This window comes from Sorex fumeus, unplaced genomic scaffold, assembly GCF_029834395.1.
Source record: "Sorex fumeus unplaced genomic scaffold, SorFum_2.1 ptg000014l, whole genome shotgun sequence".
Lineage (NCBI taxonomy): Eukaryota > Metazoa > Chordata > Mammalia > Eulipotyphla > Soricidae > Sorex > Sorex fumeus.
The window spans coordinates 486,935-504,226 of NW_026606071.1; the positions used below are offsets into that span (position 1 = coordinate 486,935).

Genomic DNA, 17,292 nt, shown 5'->3' on the forward strand with positions numbered 1-17,292 from the left:
TGCCTTGAGCAGGCCCCAGTAACATCTCCTTTGTCCTAGCCCTGAGATTTTAAAAAGTGCCAATTTCAAGGCTCTTTCGGGGTTAGGAGAATGAGACCCATCATTGTTACTGGTATTTGGCATATTGGGTACACCACGGGGAATTTGCCAGACTCTGCTGTGTGGGCAGGTTACATTCGGTAGCCTCCCATTTTGTCCAAAATAAGAATTAGATAATAACATGTTGCGCAGCCGCACACTTCCGGGAGCTGGGTTTTATAGTCTCTGGATCTTGGCCGTTGATGGGATTACACGGCGCCAAAAATATATATATTTTTCCTTTTTGGGTCATACCCGGTGATGCACAGGGGTAACTCCTGGTTCATGCACTCAGGAATTACTCCTGGCAGTGCTCGGGGGACCGTATGGGATGCTGGGAATCGAACCCGAGTCGGCTGCATGCAAGGCAATAGCACGCCCTACCTGCTGTGCTATTGCTCCAGCCCCCTCCTTTTATATTTTTGAGCAAAAGGGCAGACTATGAAATCTAGTGTTTATCATATTTATTTTAGTCATGATCTCTATTATTACTATAATATAGTATACCGATACATGACTTACAGGCTTAAGTATTAATGTGACTTATTGTTACTAAATAATATTTGTTAGGCGCCTCCCATTAGCCAGGGATTATAAAATGTTCCTCTTCTAATTCATTCACGTTTGAGCTTGTAATTGTCTCCACTGAGCATTGTGGGTCTTGAATAACCAAAACAAAAATTTTTATTTTAGGGGTGGGGTCCTTTTTAAAAAAAAAACTCAGGAGTCTTAAGACTGGAGATAGCTAATACAAGAGATAAGGCCCATTCCTTGGGTGTGCTTAGGAAACCATACCTGGTATTGGAGATAATAAACACAATATAGTGTAAATAATATGGTGTAAATAGTTGGCAAAACACGAGAGAGAGAGGGGAGAGAGAGAGAGAGAAAGAGAGAGAGAGAGAGAGAGAGAGAGAGAGAGAGAGAGAGAGAGAGAAAGAGAAAGGGGAGGAGGGAAGTATCCACCATGTGGAGAGGTGAAAACTTGGAACACTGATGGTGGAAAATGAACACTGATGAAGGAACAGATGTTGGAACATTATATTAATGAAACCCATCATGAACAACTTTGTTACTGTGTATCTCTCTGTGGTTTAACTTAAAAATAAATAAATAAATGAAACATTAAAAATTAAATAAAATAATCTCTAGCAATGGAAATTATTAAGCACTGCTATACATGACATAGTGAAGAGAAAAGGGAGTCTCTCATTAACACACTAAATACATATATAGGATATATAGAAAGGGTCAATGATGTTTCATACATAATACCATATAGAAGTTACCTTTAAACTGGGGACACTGGTAAGTGGGAAATGTATACTGGTGAAGGGTTGAGGGTTGGCACATTGTATGACTGAATCCCAATCATGAACAACTTTGTAACTTTGTATCTCATGGTAATTCTATTTTTTTTTTAAAAAAAGGGGGGGGTCGGCGGCGGGGGTGAGGGAAGCTGTAAAGAATAAAGTGAATAAATATAATATGGTGTCCAAGAAAAAAATAAGTTACCTTTAGGAAGAAGGGTAGAAACAAAACACAAGCAGTAACAGTGTGCACCCTGATTCTTGACTGTGTAGTGCTTATATAAGTGTTTACTTTGTGAAATGTATTCCGAGCTGCATGCTTGGAAACTGTGCTTTTTCCTGCATGCCTGTGAAATTTCATTTAAAACTTTATTTTACAGTAATAAGGAGTCAGTAGGTTCCAGTATGTCTCTCTCACTGAAAAGAGTTGCAAAACCTAAAGAAAATGCATGAATCAGCTACTTTCAGCAACCTCTGAAAAGTAAACAAGAGCAGGAAGATAGGGGAAAGACAAGAACCATCCAGCTGATACTGATGCATCATTTTGTCCCTCTGGATTTCCTTGGCCTGGTTTCCAGCCTGGAAACTAGAAATAGACATCAGCACTCCAGTAAAAGTCTGCCAACTCTAAGAAAAGGGGGTCATGCCGCTGAATAACCCGAGAAAGGGGCTCTACAGAGACTCATCTACCATCTTCCCATCAGCATTCCCTCAGAGCTATGTCAGAGAGACAGACACATTCAAATCAGTGTTGGTGCTTCCTCAACCTCTACTTTAGGCCTTTTTTCTAAATGGAAAAGGGTTGCTCATAACACTTTCTGGTCTCCCATCTCTCAACAAATCCTGGGACAATGGTGGCAGCAACTAAGAGAGCACTCAGAAGCCTAACACCCTGCTAGAAAACTATCTTCCTTTCTGATTGGACACTATGTGATATCAAGCGTCTGAGCAAGTACAGCATGCAAAACATCTGTCTTGCACAGGGCCAATCTGGGTTCAATCCCTGGCATCCCATATAGTCTCCCAAGCCCTACCAGAAGTAATTCCTGAGTGCAGATTCAGGAGTAAACCCTGAGCATTGCCAGACATAAATCTGCACCCTTCCCCCACAAAAAAACAGAGGGTATGGCAGGTTACTTAGGCCCCAGATGTTATAGCAGTAAATCACAAAATGTACAATATACAGTGCGGCAATTAAGTTTCTGACCAAATCCAATTTCTGGATTTCCAAAGGACCCCAAAGTGGGGCACACTGACCCTCTCTCCACATGTGCCAACTTAAACCCCACAATTGCCATGTCTGAGCTGCAGTAACTTGTGACCATGGAAGGGCACTAGAGACACCATGGTCCAGAGAAGTATTGCTGGGTTACAACACACAGCTTGGATGTGGCCATTCCACTAGGTAGCCAAGACCTGTGTCAAACTCTGCCTATTGGCAGCCCTGTAGAAAAGTTATCTAGACAAGAAGGAATAAAACCAAGTCAAAGATATAAGCAGAGTCTTGGACTCTCATTCCACAAGCAAGGAAAGTAATAACCCTTAGGAGCTAGGAAAGGCAACGCTGATGCTGCAACAACCAACACCATGCATTCAGAATTAGGCCCAGAACAGTGGGGAGGGGCATGTGCCAAGGTCAGACCACTCAAAGCCATCCTCAAAAACAATGACCATCCATTTCCCACCACCATCCTCCTTTGAAGAGGTTCCTCCCTTCCTGTCTTTGTCACTGTCAACTACCCTTATACCCATGGTCCCCAAACCACCATCATGTGAACATATGAATCTCAAATTTATTTGCTTCTCAAGAATGCTGGCTCGCCAGTGTCTCATTTTACTATGTTTCAGGTGACAAAATCCCCTAAATTTTCATAACCCATTATCATATCTTCAATAAAACATGTGTTTCTCCCCATTAGACAAATTTTTCCACCTCACACAAATCTCATCTCAATTTGAAGCTCCTCCTACTCATAAACACACTGATCTTATCTGTAAATAATCATTTCACCCTCTAACTCTTTATTCTTTCCTTCTACTCCTCTCCATTAATTTCAACTGTCAAAATACAGCCAATGCTCTTAAAAGTCAATCATGCTCTCTAATTTGTTCTTCATCCACACCCTTCCTTCATCTCTTGGGAAGAAAGGCCATTAGTGAGGTAGAAATGTTCACGGGAACCAGTGCTGACTGAGTTTAATCCTGATCTAGAGCCAATGTGGAGAGGATGTTGGTACTGCTGCTGTATGGTACAATGACGCTTTATGCCTAAGACTTTAACATAAAAACTATTGTAAATCATTATGCCTTCAAAAACTATATAAATATGCATAATATACATAACACTAAACCATATGCCAGTGATTGAACTCACATACAAGGCAAGCACCTCACCGACTGTACTATCTCTGGCCCTTCTCAACATTTGGGGATGGTTGACCCGGCTGTATGGAGTCCTGTTAAGAATGATCCCTGAGCACAGGAGCACAGGACCAGGAGTAAGCTCTGGGCACCTCTGGAAAAAGCATCAAAGTAAATTCAAAACAAGCAGAAGGAGGGAATAATCATATATATATAATAATATCTACAAATCATGTGTGTATATGTATATGTGTGTATACACACACAAACACACACATATTGGGGGACAACTATTCACAGAAGGGCTCCTGGGACCACTTAGCAGTGCTTGAAGGACCCTTTCCCTACCTCCACTCCCCAGTATCCAAGAAACTAACAATACTGAGTACCTTTGTTTTTTTTTAAATGTAGGTGTACTGCTATTTATTCAGCCACTGATTAGCTGATTGAATACTGAGTACCTTTGAAGATGTGAAGAAACTGAATTTGTACACAATCCTAGTGAAAAACTGCACAGCCATTTCAGAAAAATGTTTGCCAGTTTTTCAATAAAATCAAACACATCCTTATCATATCTCCATTATTTCTATGACTATATATTTTCCCTTAAGAAATGAAAACTTATATTTACACAAAAGCCTATGTACAAATGTTTACAGTAGCTCTGCCTCTGATTGACAAAAACTGAAAGTAACCCAAATAATCTCAAGGCATCAATAGATAAACAATGTTAAGTCATACAAGTCATAAAACATTTAATTATTAAAATTAGTGGACATTTGTGCACACAACAATTTAAGGTAAATTTAAAAGGCATTACGTTTAGTGAAAGAAATTCATCCCAGTTTATAAAAGTATATTATTTTTTAAAATTTTATTTTGGGCACCATGCTTTACAAACTGCTATTCATGGGGTTCTACAAATGAAATACTCCAGTGCCAGGTGATGGTAGGGCCCTTGGGCTGGAGAGATAGTACAGGGGTTGAAGCACTCGCCTGATGTGCATCTCTATCTGAGTCCCTCAGCACTTCCAAGTGTCACACCTGAACACAGAGCAAGTAATAGCCCCTTAACACTATCCGTTGTGGACCCAAATCCGAAAGAAAGAAATAAAATGTAGGGTCCAAAAGGATGCAATAAGACTTGATTATCTAGGCTTCATCAGACTGATTCAACCACACATAAAAATCAAGAAGAGAGTGACATACTCACCACCACTTGCTCCTCTGCAGTTCCCGTTACTAGAATCCACAGGAAAATCTGAAAGGAGGTGATAAAGCAAAATTCAGAACATATTATTAAAATTTCCAGAATTACTCCATACAAGATACGTACCAAAAGTAGACTATAGACCGAATATGATGGCCACTCTACTCTATTGCAAGCCACAACAGCAAAAGGAGAGAGAGAACAAAAGGGAATGCCCGGTCACAGAGGCGGGTGGGGGGGTCATAGGGTGAGGGTGGCGGGAGGGATACTGGGATCACTGGTGGTGGAGAATGGGCACTGGTGGAACGATGGGCACTCGATCACTGTATGACTGAAACGCAAGCACGAATGTTTATAAGTCTGTAACTGTAACTTCACAGTGATTCACTAATAAAAAATTTTTTAATGAATTATTCCGGGACTGGAGCAATAGCACAGTGGGTAGGGCGTTTGCCTTGCACGCGGCCAACCCAGGTTCGATTCCCAACATCCCATATGGTCTCCTGAGCACCACCAGAAGTAATTCCTGAGTGCAGAGCCAGGAGTAACTCCTGTGCATCACCAGGTGTGACCCCCCCACCTAAAAAAATAATTATTCCATACAAACTAGTTTGTCCCAAGTTTGACTTGGTTCAAACACTGTCACTGTCCTTTCATTGTTCATCAATTTGCTCGAGTAGGTCCAGTAACGTCTCTATTTATTGAGACTTGTTGTTACTATGTTTGGCATATTGAACACGTCATGGGTAGCTTGCCAGGCTTTGCTGTGTGGGCGAGATACTCTCAGTAGCTTGCTAGGCTCTCCGAGAGGGGCAGAGGAATCGACCCCAGCTTGGCCAGGCTGGCTGCACACAAGGCAAATGCCCTCCCGCTGTGCTATCGCTACACGTATTCTAATTAATGATGTGAGGCTGTCAAGTTTTCATCTGGAGGTCAAGCAAGGACAAGATCTATTCCTTCTTCTGAAAGAATTATCAGTTTTCTTGATCACCTTTCCTGATCACTTCTCTTGAGTCCTCATCAATGTTGCAATATTTTTCAATCCTAAATTGTTTTTTGAGTTCCATGAAATAATAAATTACGAGCACATTTTTATTTAGGAAGAGTCTACACGTATTAGGCATATACCCAACATCTGTCTCTTGGTTAAAAAAACTAAACACACCTCCCTCTCCAAAAACCAGATGCATCACACTACTGACACACATTAAATGATTGCTGCCTATGGAAATTGATCAGAAATTATTTTCAGAAGCAACAGAGATGAACAAGGGATATACTAAAAGAAACTCAATATCAGAAATGCAACACAAAACCATCATGACCTGACACCTGTTGGAAAGAATAAAATTCAAAAGATGAAAAATAATAAGTGCCAGGGAGGATGAAAGGAAACTGGAGACCTGAGCAATATTTGTGGGAATAGAAATATCTGTACCTCCGTGCACACTCCACACTATGATATACAAAATTGATTACTTGATCAAAGAAGAACATATAAAGGCCAGGACTACTTAGAGCTCAACAGTAAATCCCTGCATGTATGAGACCTGGGTTCATATCTTGACATAAATGGAACTTGAGAGCACTTATGCTAAGTGAAATAAGTCACAGAGAAAACACAAATACTATCATCTCACTTGGAATCAGAGGAAATGAAACAAAATAAGGAGATTTTTAAAAATAAATAAAATATGCCTTTTCATAGATGTGCTAAGCGATAGCACAGCGGGTAGGGCGTTCGCCTTACAAGCGGCCAACATGGCCGACCCGAGTTCGATTCCTCCACCCGCCTCGGAGAGCCTGGCAAGCTACTGAGAGTATTCGATATGCCAGACACAGTAACAACAAAGTCTCCAATGGAGACGTTACTGGGCCCACTCGAGCAAATCGACGATCAACGGGAGGGCCTTTACCTTTACCTTTACCTTTCATAGATGTAGAGTACAGACTGTAGTAGTTGCTAGAGCTGATGGGTAAAATGGATCAAGGTCAATGACACAAAATTCCATGTACACAGTAAGTCATGGGGTTTCTATGGGCAACACTGTGATTATAATACTAATATACTATATAGCATATTTGCAAGTTTTTAAGAGCGTAGATCTTATCAAAAGAAAATGTCTTATCAGCTACATGTAAAAAAATGCACTCCGACCTCTATCTAATGATATGCACAAAAGTCAGATCAAAATGGATTAAAGACCTCAACATTATGAAGAGATGGATTTTGAAACATTACATGAGGGGGTATGGTGCTGCCAGCATGTCAATTTTACCTGTGAGGCGATTGCATCAGTAGCCTGATGGTGCCTTTAGACTTCCAGATACCCCCAAAATTGCTGCTGTGCCTTTGGCCAGACCTCAAAAACTTGGGGCAAAGTTTACCAAGAAAGTAAACGGCCAAAAGTTAGGTAGAGAAATACCTAACACCCACAAACACCTTGGGCTCAGCTATATAATTGGAGGCATGGCCTCTCTGGTTCCTGATCAAACTGCTTAATGGCCATGATCCCAGAGACTCAGAAACAAATCTCGAAACCCAATGGCTCTTAGCAGAAAAGTGTCCGATCCCTGCAGTAGATTACCGGTGCTGGGCCAACCCAGGTGGGAATAGGTTTCATGCCTTGGCCTGTTCCCCCTGGCAACCCGGTGGCCACCATCCTCCAGAGGTCACTGGACAGTCAGGTTTGGGCCCACAGTGACGAGACACGTGGGGCCTCACGGGATGGGGGTGGAGCTGGCCCTTTCCTCTCCATCCCAACGAGACCTTGAGTTCCCACCTATGAACGGCCTCTCTGGCCCCTGATAAAGCTGCTTAATGGCCATGATCCCAGAACTCAGAAACCAATCTCGAAACCCAACAGCTTTTAGCAGAAATGTGCCCGACCCTGCAATAGGTTACTGTCGCCAGGCCACCCCAGGGGGGAAAGTGTGCTGTCCCTTCGCCTGCTCCCCCTTGGCAGCTATGTGACTGCAATTCACCAGAGGCCGCTGGCCAGTCAGGTTTAGGCCCGCAGTGACAAGACACGCGGGGCCTCACGGGATGGGGTGGAGCCGGCCCTTTCCTCCCCACCCTACAAGACCCCAAGTTGTCACCCACTAACGGCCTCTCTGGCGCCTGATCAAGCTGCTTAACGGCCATGATCCAAAAGACTCAGAAACAAATCTTGGAACCCAGTGGCTTTTGGCAGAAATGCGTCCGGACCCCGCAGTAGGTTACTGTCGCTGGGCCACCCCAGGGGGGGAAAGGATGTTGTCCCTTCTTTTGTTCCCCCTAGGTGACTTGGTGGCTGCCATCCTCCAGAGGCCACTAGACAGTCAGGTTTGGGGCCTCAGTGATGAGACATGTGGGGACTTACAGGATGGGGGTGGAGTCAGCCCTTTCCTCCCCACCCCAAGGAGACCCCGAGTCGCCTCCCATGAACAGCCTTTCTGGCTTCTGATCAGTTGCTTAACGGCTATGATCCCAGAGACTTCAGGAACAAATTTCGGAACGCAGCAGGTTTTGGCAGAAATCCCTCTAGATTTAAGTGTTAAAATTTCAAAATTTCAAAATTGCGCAGCCACTACTGCAGTCACACGACATCATATGTTATTCTTAATCAGCAATAGAAAACAAATTGTCTACTGTTGCCTTTTCAGCAAATCTGAGTGTTGGGGTAAAATCTCAAATAATAGTGGTGGGTCTGGTGTCAAAATATTGAATGTGATCAAAGTAGAGAGAGAGTAATGTAGAAATCATCTGCCCCACAAATAGGGGGAGGGTGTGGGATGCGGGTATACTGGGGTTTTTGGTGGTGGAGAGTGGGCACTGGTGAAGGTACAGGTGTTTCATTGTATGACTGAGACTTAAACCCAAAAGCTTTGTAACTGCTCTCATGGTGATTCAATAAATAAAATTATAAAAAATGAAAGAAAATAAAAAGTGAGGTGGAGTTCATGCCCAATTCAATCAGTTCATCAGTGGCTGAATAAATAGCAGTACTCCTACATAAAAAAAAGGAAACATTATATAACTGAAGTCCAATCATGAACAACTTTGTAAATGTGTTTATTATTAGCACTGTACCACTGTCCTCCCGTTGTTCATCGATTTGCTCGAGCAAGCCCAGTAACATCTCCATTGTGAGACTTGTTGTTACTGTGTTTGACATATCGAATACATCACAGTTAGCTTGCCTGGCTTTGCCGTGTAGGCAAGATACTCTGGGTAACTTGCCGGGCTCTCCAGAGGGGTGGAGGAATCAAACCCAGGTTGGCAGGGCCGGTCGCATGCAAGGCAAATGCCCTACCGCTGTGCTATTGCTCCAGTGATAATGATAATATTATGATTCAATAAAAACTTTTTTTAACTTCCAGGAAAAATAAATAAGTAAAATAAAAATATCAATATCATACTTGAATCCATAAAGTACTTGGAAGAAAATGTAGGCAAAACCCTCTATGACATTGATGCTAAAGCCATCTTCAAAGATGAAACACCACTGAACAAGTAAGTGGAAGCAAACATTAACAAACGTGTCTACATTAAACTTGGAAGTTTCTACAACTCAAAAGAAACACTGACCAAGATATAAAGACAGTCCATGGAATGGGAAAATCTACTCACCCAATACCCACTTGATAAGGGGCTAATATCTAAGATATACAAGGCACTGGTAGAACTTTACAATTAAAAAAAAATAAATCCAACCCCATCAAAAAAAATGGGAGAATAAATGGACAGAAACTTCCTCAAGGAAGAAATTCAAATGACCAAAAAGCATATGAAAAAGTTCTCTACATCACTAATTATCAGGGATATGTAAATAAAAACAGCAATGCGGTATCATCTCGCACCACAGAGACTGGCACACATCAAAATAAACAAGAACAACCAGTGTTGGAGTGGATGTGGGGAGAAAGAGATTCTCTTCACTTTTGGAGCTAATGCCTACTGGTGCTGCCTTTTTGGAAAACAATACGGACATTCCTCAAAAAAATATATATATAAGTTGAGCTCCCAGCAATACCACTTCTGGGAATATACCCTGGGGGCCCAAAAACACAGCAGAAACACCATCTGCATTCCAATATTCATTGCAGCCCTATTAACAATAGCCAGAATCTATACAGACAAACGAATAAAAAAATATGGCATATCTGCACCGTGGAATACTACACAGCTGTTAGGAAAAATGAAGTCATAAAATTTGCCTATAAAAGAATGAACAGGGGAGTATCATGCTGAGTGAAATAAGTCAGAAGGAGAGGGACAGATAAAGAATGACTGCATTCATCTGTGGAATTTAAAAAAAATAGTATGAGACTATTATCCATGGCCAAGGAAAACAGGGGCCAGGAGAACTAGTCAATGGCTGGAAAGTATCACAAGTGTGTGAGGTGGAAGCAATTAAGACAGAGGAAGATCCAGTATGACAACGATAGTTGGGCATGATCACTCTGGACAAGAACCGAGTGTTGAAAGTAGGTATATTCATGATAACCTTTCAGCATCTGTGTTGCAAACCATTAGCCTAAAATGAGAGAGAGAATGAGAAAGACAGAGAGAGAGAGAGAAGAAGGGAGGGGAGGGGAGGAGGGAGGAAAGGGGAGGGGAGGGGAGGGGAGGGGAGGGGAGGGGAGGAGAGGAGAGGAGCGGAGCAGAGCGGAGAGGGGACTGTCATAGAGGCAGGCTGGCGGGGGGGTGGGAGGGAAATTTGGGGGAGTGGAAAGGAAACTGGGGACATTGGTGCTGGGAAATTACACTGGTAGAGAGATGGCTGTTGAAACATTCTATGACTGCAATCCAATCATGAACAGCCTTGTAATGCTCTAAAAATAATAATAAAATAAAAGGACTATAATAATTCAAAAAAAGAAAATGTCATAACTGTATTGTGGCAGATTGATGAACCTTTCACAATATAAATATCAAATTATTATGCTGTATATCTGAAACTGACAAAATGCTATATGCCAATCATACATCAATTTTAAAACAAAAGTATTCTCATGTTTCTGTTAATTGGGAAGAAAATAAGTTTACCATCTACGGACTACTAAAGCCAGTTGAAATTAATAGACATTGTAATAATTAGACGTTATCTTGACTCGTTATGGTACTATAATCCCAGAAAATGGTAATGACACATGATAATAAATTGTCATAAAAATAGAAATTACATAAAGTCTCCTATGTTCCAGTTAAGAAAAACCTTGGGCTGAAGTGATAGCACAGTTGGTAGGGCACTTGCCTTGCACATGGCCAATCAGCACTCTGTCCCTTACACCAAATACGGTCCCCAAGCCCACTAGGATTGGTGACTGAGTGCAGAGCCAGGAGTAAACCCTGAGCACTGCTGAGAGTGGCCCCAAAATAAAACCAAACCAAAAAATTGCTTGGATTAATCTGCAGGGTATCATGATGAGTAAAGTCAATCAGAAGGAGAGGAACGACACCGAATGCTCCCTCTCGTATGTGTGATACAAAGAAGCACAGTAGGTGAGTAATAAAGGTCCAAATGTAACAGAAACTGAGAACTGGTCTTTGACAGGAAGCTCCCACAGGGGAGTAAAGTGGAAAGGAATAACGCGGTGGGGCCGGAACTGGGACAGTGGCAGAGGGAAGGGGATAATCTGGGGGATGCATAATACTCTATCGTTGTAAAATAGCATAATATTGTAAATCATGGGGTTTCAAATAAAATTTTCAAAGAAAAATATTGGAGGACTATAAACATTACATTACCACTGTTTATTGCGTTAGATATAAATAAAATTGAATACCGTAACAGCAGTCTCTACCCCCGCGCTTGGGTGTTCCTTCCCGGAGTCTCTTGGAGGGGAGCGGGTTGAGCTTTCCTCCCCGCCCCGACCAGGGCTACGGCAGCCGAAGACCTCCAGGACCAGCCACCACCATGCTGAGACCACTCTCTGCACACTTGAAGGTACTGGCAGAGGGACAAAGCCACGCGGGTTCCGGGGCCGAGACCTCCAAGCCTACTCGAATTGGAGTCGAGCATCTTCCACCCAGATCCTCCAAATTCCAGTAGGCGGGGGTCACACCCACCACCTGGCCCCCTGGCGCCGTGTAATCCCATCAGCGGCCAAGACTCAGAGACTATAAAATCCAGATCCCGGAACCGCGCGGCCGCATTTGCGGCCGCGCGACATCTTATTACCTCATTCCTACTTTGGACAAACTTGCAGGCTATCCGAATGTAGCCTGCCCACAGGGCAGAGTCTGGCAAACTCCCCGTGGCCTACCAAATATGCCAAATACCAGTAACAATGATGGGTCTCATTCTCCTAAAGAGCCGTGAATATAATCTCAGGGTTAGGATGAAAGAGACGTTACTGGGGCCTGCTCGAGGCAATCGACGATTAACAGGATGATGAAATGAAATGAAAAACCGTAACAGCATAAAACTTTTTTTCTCATACCCTTCCAGGCTGGAGAGATAACACAGCAGGTAGGGTGTTTGCCTTGCACGCAGCCGACCCGAGTCCAATTCCTCCGCCCCTCTCAGAGAGCCTGGCAAGCTACCGAGAGTATCCTGCCCCCATGGCAGAGCCTGGCAAGCTACCCGTGGCGTATTCGATATGCCAAAAACAGTAACAACAAGTCTCACAATGGAGACGTTACTGTTGCCCACTCAAGCAAATCGATGAACAACGGATGACAGTACTATAGTGCTACCCTTCCAGGGAACCTCCAATGTTTCACATGATGAAGAATTCTTAGAATTATATTTTCTCTGTAGTTATAATCTAAAATTTCCATTTCTCCTTTCCATTTCCCTTTTCATATCACACTAAATAATTCTTCCTTCTTGGTAGCTGGCCCCTCAAATATTTGTAGAGCAGTGTTGAAGAAAAGACTGCCTGTTCCTCAGAGTGGAGAAATGATTAAATAGCAATTCGTGCATGTGAAAGTTAGGACAGCTCTGCCAGGCGAGAAGGGGCCTGGAGAAAAGCATTGAGCCAAAGCTGGAGCGACAAGTGAACACTACCGCGAAACCAGTGCTGACTGAGGAATGATTATAAAGCCCTTGGCAGGGCCAACCATGGGTGCTGTATAAACAGCTGTTAAATATCATACCATACATTTTCTAAAAGTATTCACGTCTCCGTTTCTAAGACAAACTGTTTGTAACTAACAGACAGCCATCAGACTTTCCTCCTGTTGCTCTCAAAGTGATTTGTTCTTGAACCTGACATCCAGGTCGTTTTTGTATAAAATGAAAGATTAACTTGATATATTTGGAAGAAATGACATCTGCTTTCCTAGTTAGCCCTCCGTGTAAAATTTATTTCCCGGTGCCAAGGTGATGAGAGTTCTAAGCTGTGGCCACACTGACCAATTATCATTTAAAAAACAACAACAACAACAACAAAATAGCTATCGGATATAACAATGATAATAGTAAAATAGCAGTAGCAGTAGGGCAAACTATAACCCAGGAACTTTCTATGCTGTTTCACTTCATTTGCACCATGCCCATGGGATAAACATTACTGAAGTCTCCCAATGCTGCAGATCAGAAAATTCTGATCATAAAGATAGATAATTTCCCTATAAATAACATGACACACAGTCAAGATTCAATAACTGGAGTTTACAACACCAAATCCATGCTCTTTACTTATCATACACAGTAAAGTCTTAGCTAAATGTCTGAACTAGCTGAGTAAGTAAGCTGATATTTGCCTCTAGTATTTTGGATCAATACTCCAAAGATTGCTTGGGACTGGAGCAATAGTACAGTGGGCAGGGTGTTTGACTTTCACGTGGTCAACTGGAATATGATCCCCAGCCCCCATGTGGCTGCTGAGCACAGGCAGGAGTGATCCCTGAGTGCAGAGCCCGGAGTAATCCCTTAGCGCAGCTGGTGTGGCCCCCAAACCAGAAAACAGACAAAAAAGGACTGCTTTGTAAAATGCTCTATGATTGTGGAGTTATGTGGAGTTTGTGGAATTATACCACGAGGGTGTAGATCTCTGTAAATAGTAGGATTTGAAAAAAACACTTGGCCATGAAGGAATGTGAAAGTGGTTGTATTTTATTTAGAGACTTCATTTTTAGAATCGAGTAGATAGTTTTGTCACAGAGAGAGGACTCTTTTCTACCTAGAGGAAGAGAGGAGAACTCTGCTTCATGAATTATCACATCTCATCAGAAATTAAACTAGCCATTTCAGGTGCCTAACAGTTTGACTCATCTTAGAGAAAGTAATTTTCAGCAAGCTGGCCCGGGAAGGCAGGGAAACTTTCAGGCTCGAAACATCCACTTCCATCTGTTAGGTTCACTCTCCCTTCATTCCACTCCTGCTCCCATACTCTCTGATTCACACTGAAGGTTCTGGTAGAGTGGAGAAGGTAGTCGATCTCTTAAAGTGGGTTTCAATGGAAACAGCCCAATTATTTTTCTAGCAAAATGCCTTCAGCAAGGCCGATACGATATTTTGAACAGTGCAGAAGTCAGGTCCCCAGGACTGACAAATTGATTCCATGCAGATCCTATTTAAGTTGCATCAGTGAGACAATTTTTCTACAGTTGGTCCACAATTATAGGTAACTCTGGGACACTTAGGGAAACTGCCACCCATCCACATTGACTGTGGCTTGGAGAGTCCTTCACCTTGCCAAACCCCACTAATTTGAGGCCCATCCCAGAGAGGTTTTGGAGAAAGTCTTCTCTTGGAAAGAGAGGAATGCATTTCAGCAAGGACTAAGGGCAACTCATTCCTATTCCTTGACCTGTTAGTGGCAACATTTTAATGGATTCTAAGTACCTGGCAAAGGAGGGTAGCAACTGAATGAGCTCCTCTGAGTCAGAAGAGCCTGTCTTATGTCCAAAGCTCCTGAGTGCTGGTAGAGCCCAAAGAACAATCTATTTCCTACTTACTACCTTTTACAACTAGCCCTTGATTTTCATTAAAGTCAATTAGACAAGACATATTCCAAGAATGATAAATGAATTAAGGTGATAATAAAAAAAATTCTTGAAATCTTCCTGTCTGCTTTTGAAATTACGGCTATTTGCACTTAACCCCTCCTCACTATGGTAAAAAGTCCATGGACACAGAAAGTAATTTTTCCAAATCAGTTCCCTGGCAACCAAGAACCATATTAGAAATGCACTACGAACCTCAACTCTGCTGAGTAAACTGAGAGGCATGGGAGGAAAAAAGTTCATGCCCAAGAAATGAACAGAGATGAAGGTAATTAAGTCCACACATCTAAGTACAGAGTTGACCTGAGGAAGAATGAGAGTGGGCCATGAGAAAAAGACTAGGTTTCCTTGTTAGTATGTATGACGGTTGAAATTCAAGTTTGGGGTTCATTGGTGGGAATGACATTGACAGAATTAAATAGACCATAATGAACGAAGTTTAGCTGGCTTTTAGAGTAACGACTGCAATAATTAACCCCAAAACTAATAAGGCAACAACTTGCAATTGAGTCCTGCAATAAAGTTTTACGGTAGGAAAAGACTGAAATGAATGTGTGATTGAGACACACACACAAAGAAAGGTTATGGAAGATAAATCATACAGCCTAAGAGAGTGGGATAAGGAATGAAATTTAAAATTACATTACATGAGTGGATGATGATGACACGCCTTAAATACAGCTCCCTTTGTCCATATGTCATTTGCAAAATGACTTGAAGTCATGCGGGAACGTGAAAAGAACCCAGCAATTTCATTCTGCCAGCTCTGTGGCTGGGGCTGGAGCGAGTCACAGAAGCTAATTAGCAGTGCATAGCAATGTTTCACAGCTGTTTCAGTCTGGACAGGAAGAACAATTTATCTCACTGAAAGGCAGGGAAAATTTAAGGTGAAGGTAATTGCTCAAATTGGATTTTGAGCAAACACATACCACTAACATCTGCGGGTCTGAGTAAGGTCACTGAATTATCTTGGCGTTCTGAGCCGGTGGCATCTAAGGGGGCCCCCCCGTTTTCTACTTTCTCCACGCAGACTTGACAAGAAGCTAAGGGGAGAGCAAACGATGCCTGCGCGTGCAAGAAAGCTCCAACAAATGAAGAAAGAAAGTGCAGAAGTAGAGGTGCAATGCCGACAGAGGTGTGATCCATCTGTCGTGCGTTGCAGAAAAGCATCACACCTCCTGCGGCAGACCGCTGCACCGTGGCCCCCAGACGAGGCGAGATGGGGGGGAAAAAATCGTTGCTTTAGAGAGGAGCGATCGAGGCGGCGGGGAAGGCAAGGCAGGGAAGGGGAGCACCCGAGAGGGGAGGGCAGCTCCGCCGCCGGGACCTGGGGGGCGGGAGGGCCGCGCCGAAGCTGGGCCGCGCGCACCTACCCGCTCCGTCGGCGGGGACGATGGCTTCGGGGGAGATGCACACGCCGCGGTCGTACACGGGCAGCTCCTCGCAGGCCAGGCTCTCGGGCCACGCGTGGCGGTACTTGACGAGGACGGGCTCGCAGCCCCGCCGCGCGCGCTCGCACACCGACTTGCAGGGCTTGATGGGCTCGTGCTGGAAGTCGATGGTGCAGATGGGCGCGTACATGGCGCAGAGGAAGAAGAGCAGGTCGGGGCTGCAGTGGGTGCCCAGCAGGCCCTCGAACTGCTCCATGGCCAGGATGGCGTTGGCCTGCGTGCTGTGGTGCAGGTGGTTGGGCATCTTGGTCATGTTCCAGGGCAGGGACCTGCACAACGGGATGCGCACCGGCTCGCAGGCGGCGGCGCGGGCGGCGGGTGCGCCCAGCAGGCAGAGCGCGGCCAGCACCAGCGGCCCGGCGGGCGGCCACGGGGGCCCCCAGGGGCGGCCGCGCTGCACCAACGCCGCGGGACCCGCGGGGGGTCCGAGGCGGCCGCGCTCCATGCTCCCGGCTGGGCCCGCTGGGGGCGGCGGGGCGCGCGACGCCGTCTCGTCTCCTCCTCCTCCTCCTGCTCCTCCTCCTCCTCCTCCTCCTCCCCCGCCTGGACGGGCACGCGGCGGTCCGGGACCTTCTCTCAGGGCGACCTCACAGCGTCCTCGAGTCCGCTTCTGCCCACCGGGTCCCTGGAGCCTGCTGGAGCTCGGCCACCGCCCCGGCGGCTCCCGCGGCTCTTCCCCGACGTCTCCTCCTCGCGCCGCGGCGTCGGTTTATTCCCGGAGCCTCCTTGGGGACTTTCGCAGAAGGTCCGAGAAGGGGAAAACCAGAGGAAGCGAGAGGGAAAACCCGAATCGAGGCGGGATTCAGCGGACGCGGTTGCAGCTCCGGGGCGTCCCGTTGCAAAAAGGGTTGCAAAAAGGGTCCTCAAAGCTGCTGGAAAGTCTCCCGCAGTCCCGGGCAGGAGGCGGGCAGGGGGGAGGGGTAACGAGTGGGCGAGGAGCGT

At 44.6% G+C, this 17,292-nt stretch overlaps 1 protein-coding gene across 1 annotated transcript in view; it reads right to left on the reverse strand.

Annotated features, from left to right (window-relative positions):
* FRZB (frizzled related protein) overlaps positions 1-16,837 on the reverse strand; it is a 43,534-nt gene extending 26,697 nt beyond the window's left edge. The window contains exons 1-2 of the mRNA XM_056111651.1: positions 16,273-16,837; positions 4,963-5,010 (exon numbers count right to left, since the gene is read on the reverse strand). Of these exons, the coding sequence (XP_055967626.1) occupies positions 4,963-5,010; positions 16,273-16,795 (571 nt within the window). The 5' untranslated portion in view covers positions 16,796-16,837. The remainder of the gene's footprint in view (positions 1-4,962; positions 5,011-16,272) is intronic.
* Between the last annotated feature and the right edge of the window lie 455 nt (positions 16,838-17,292).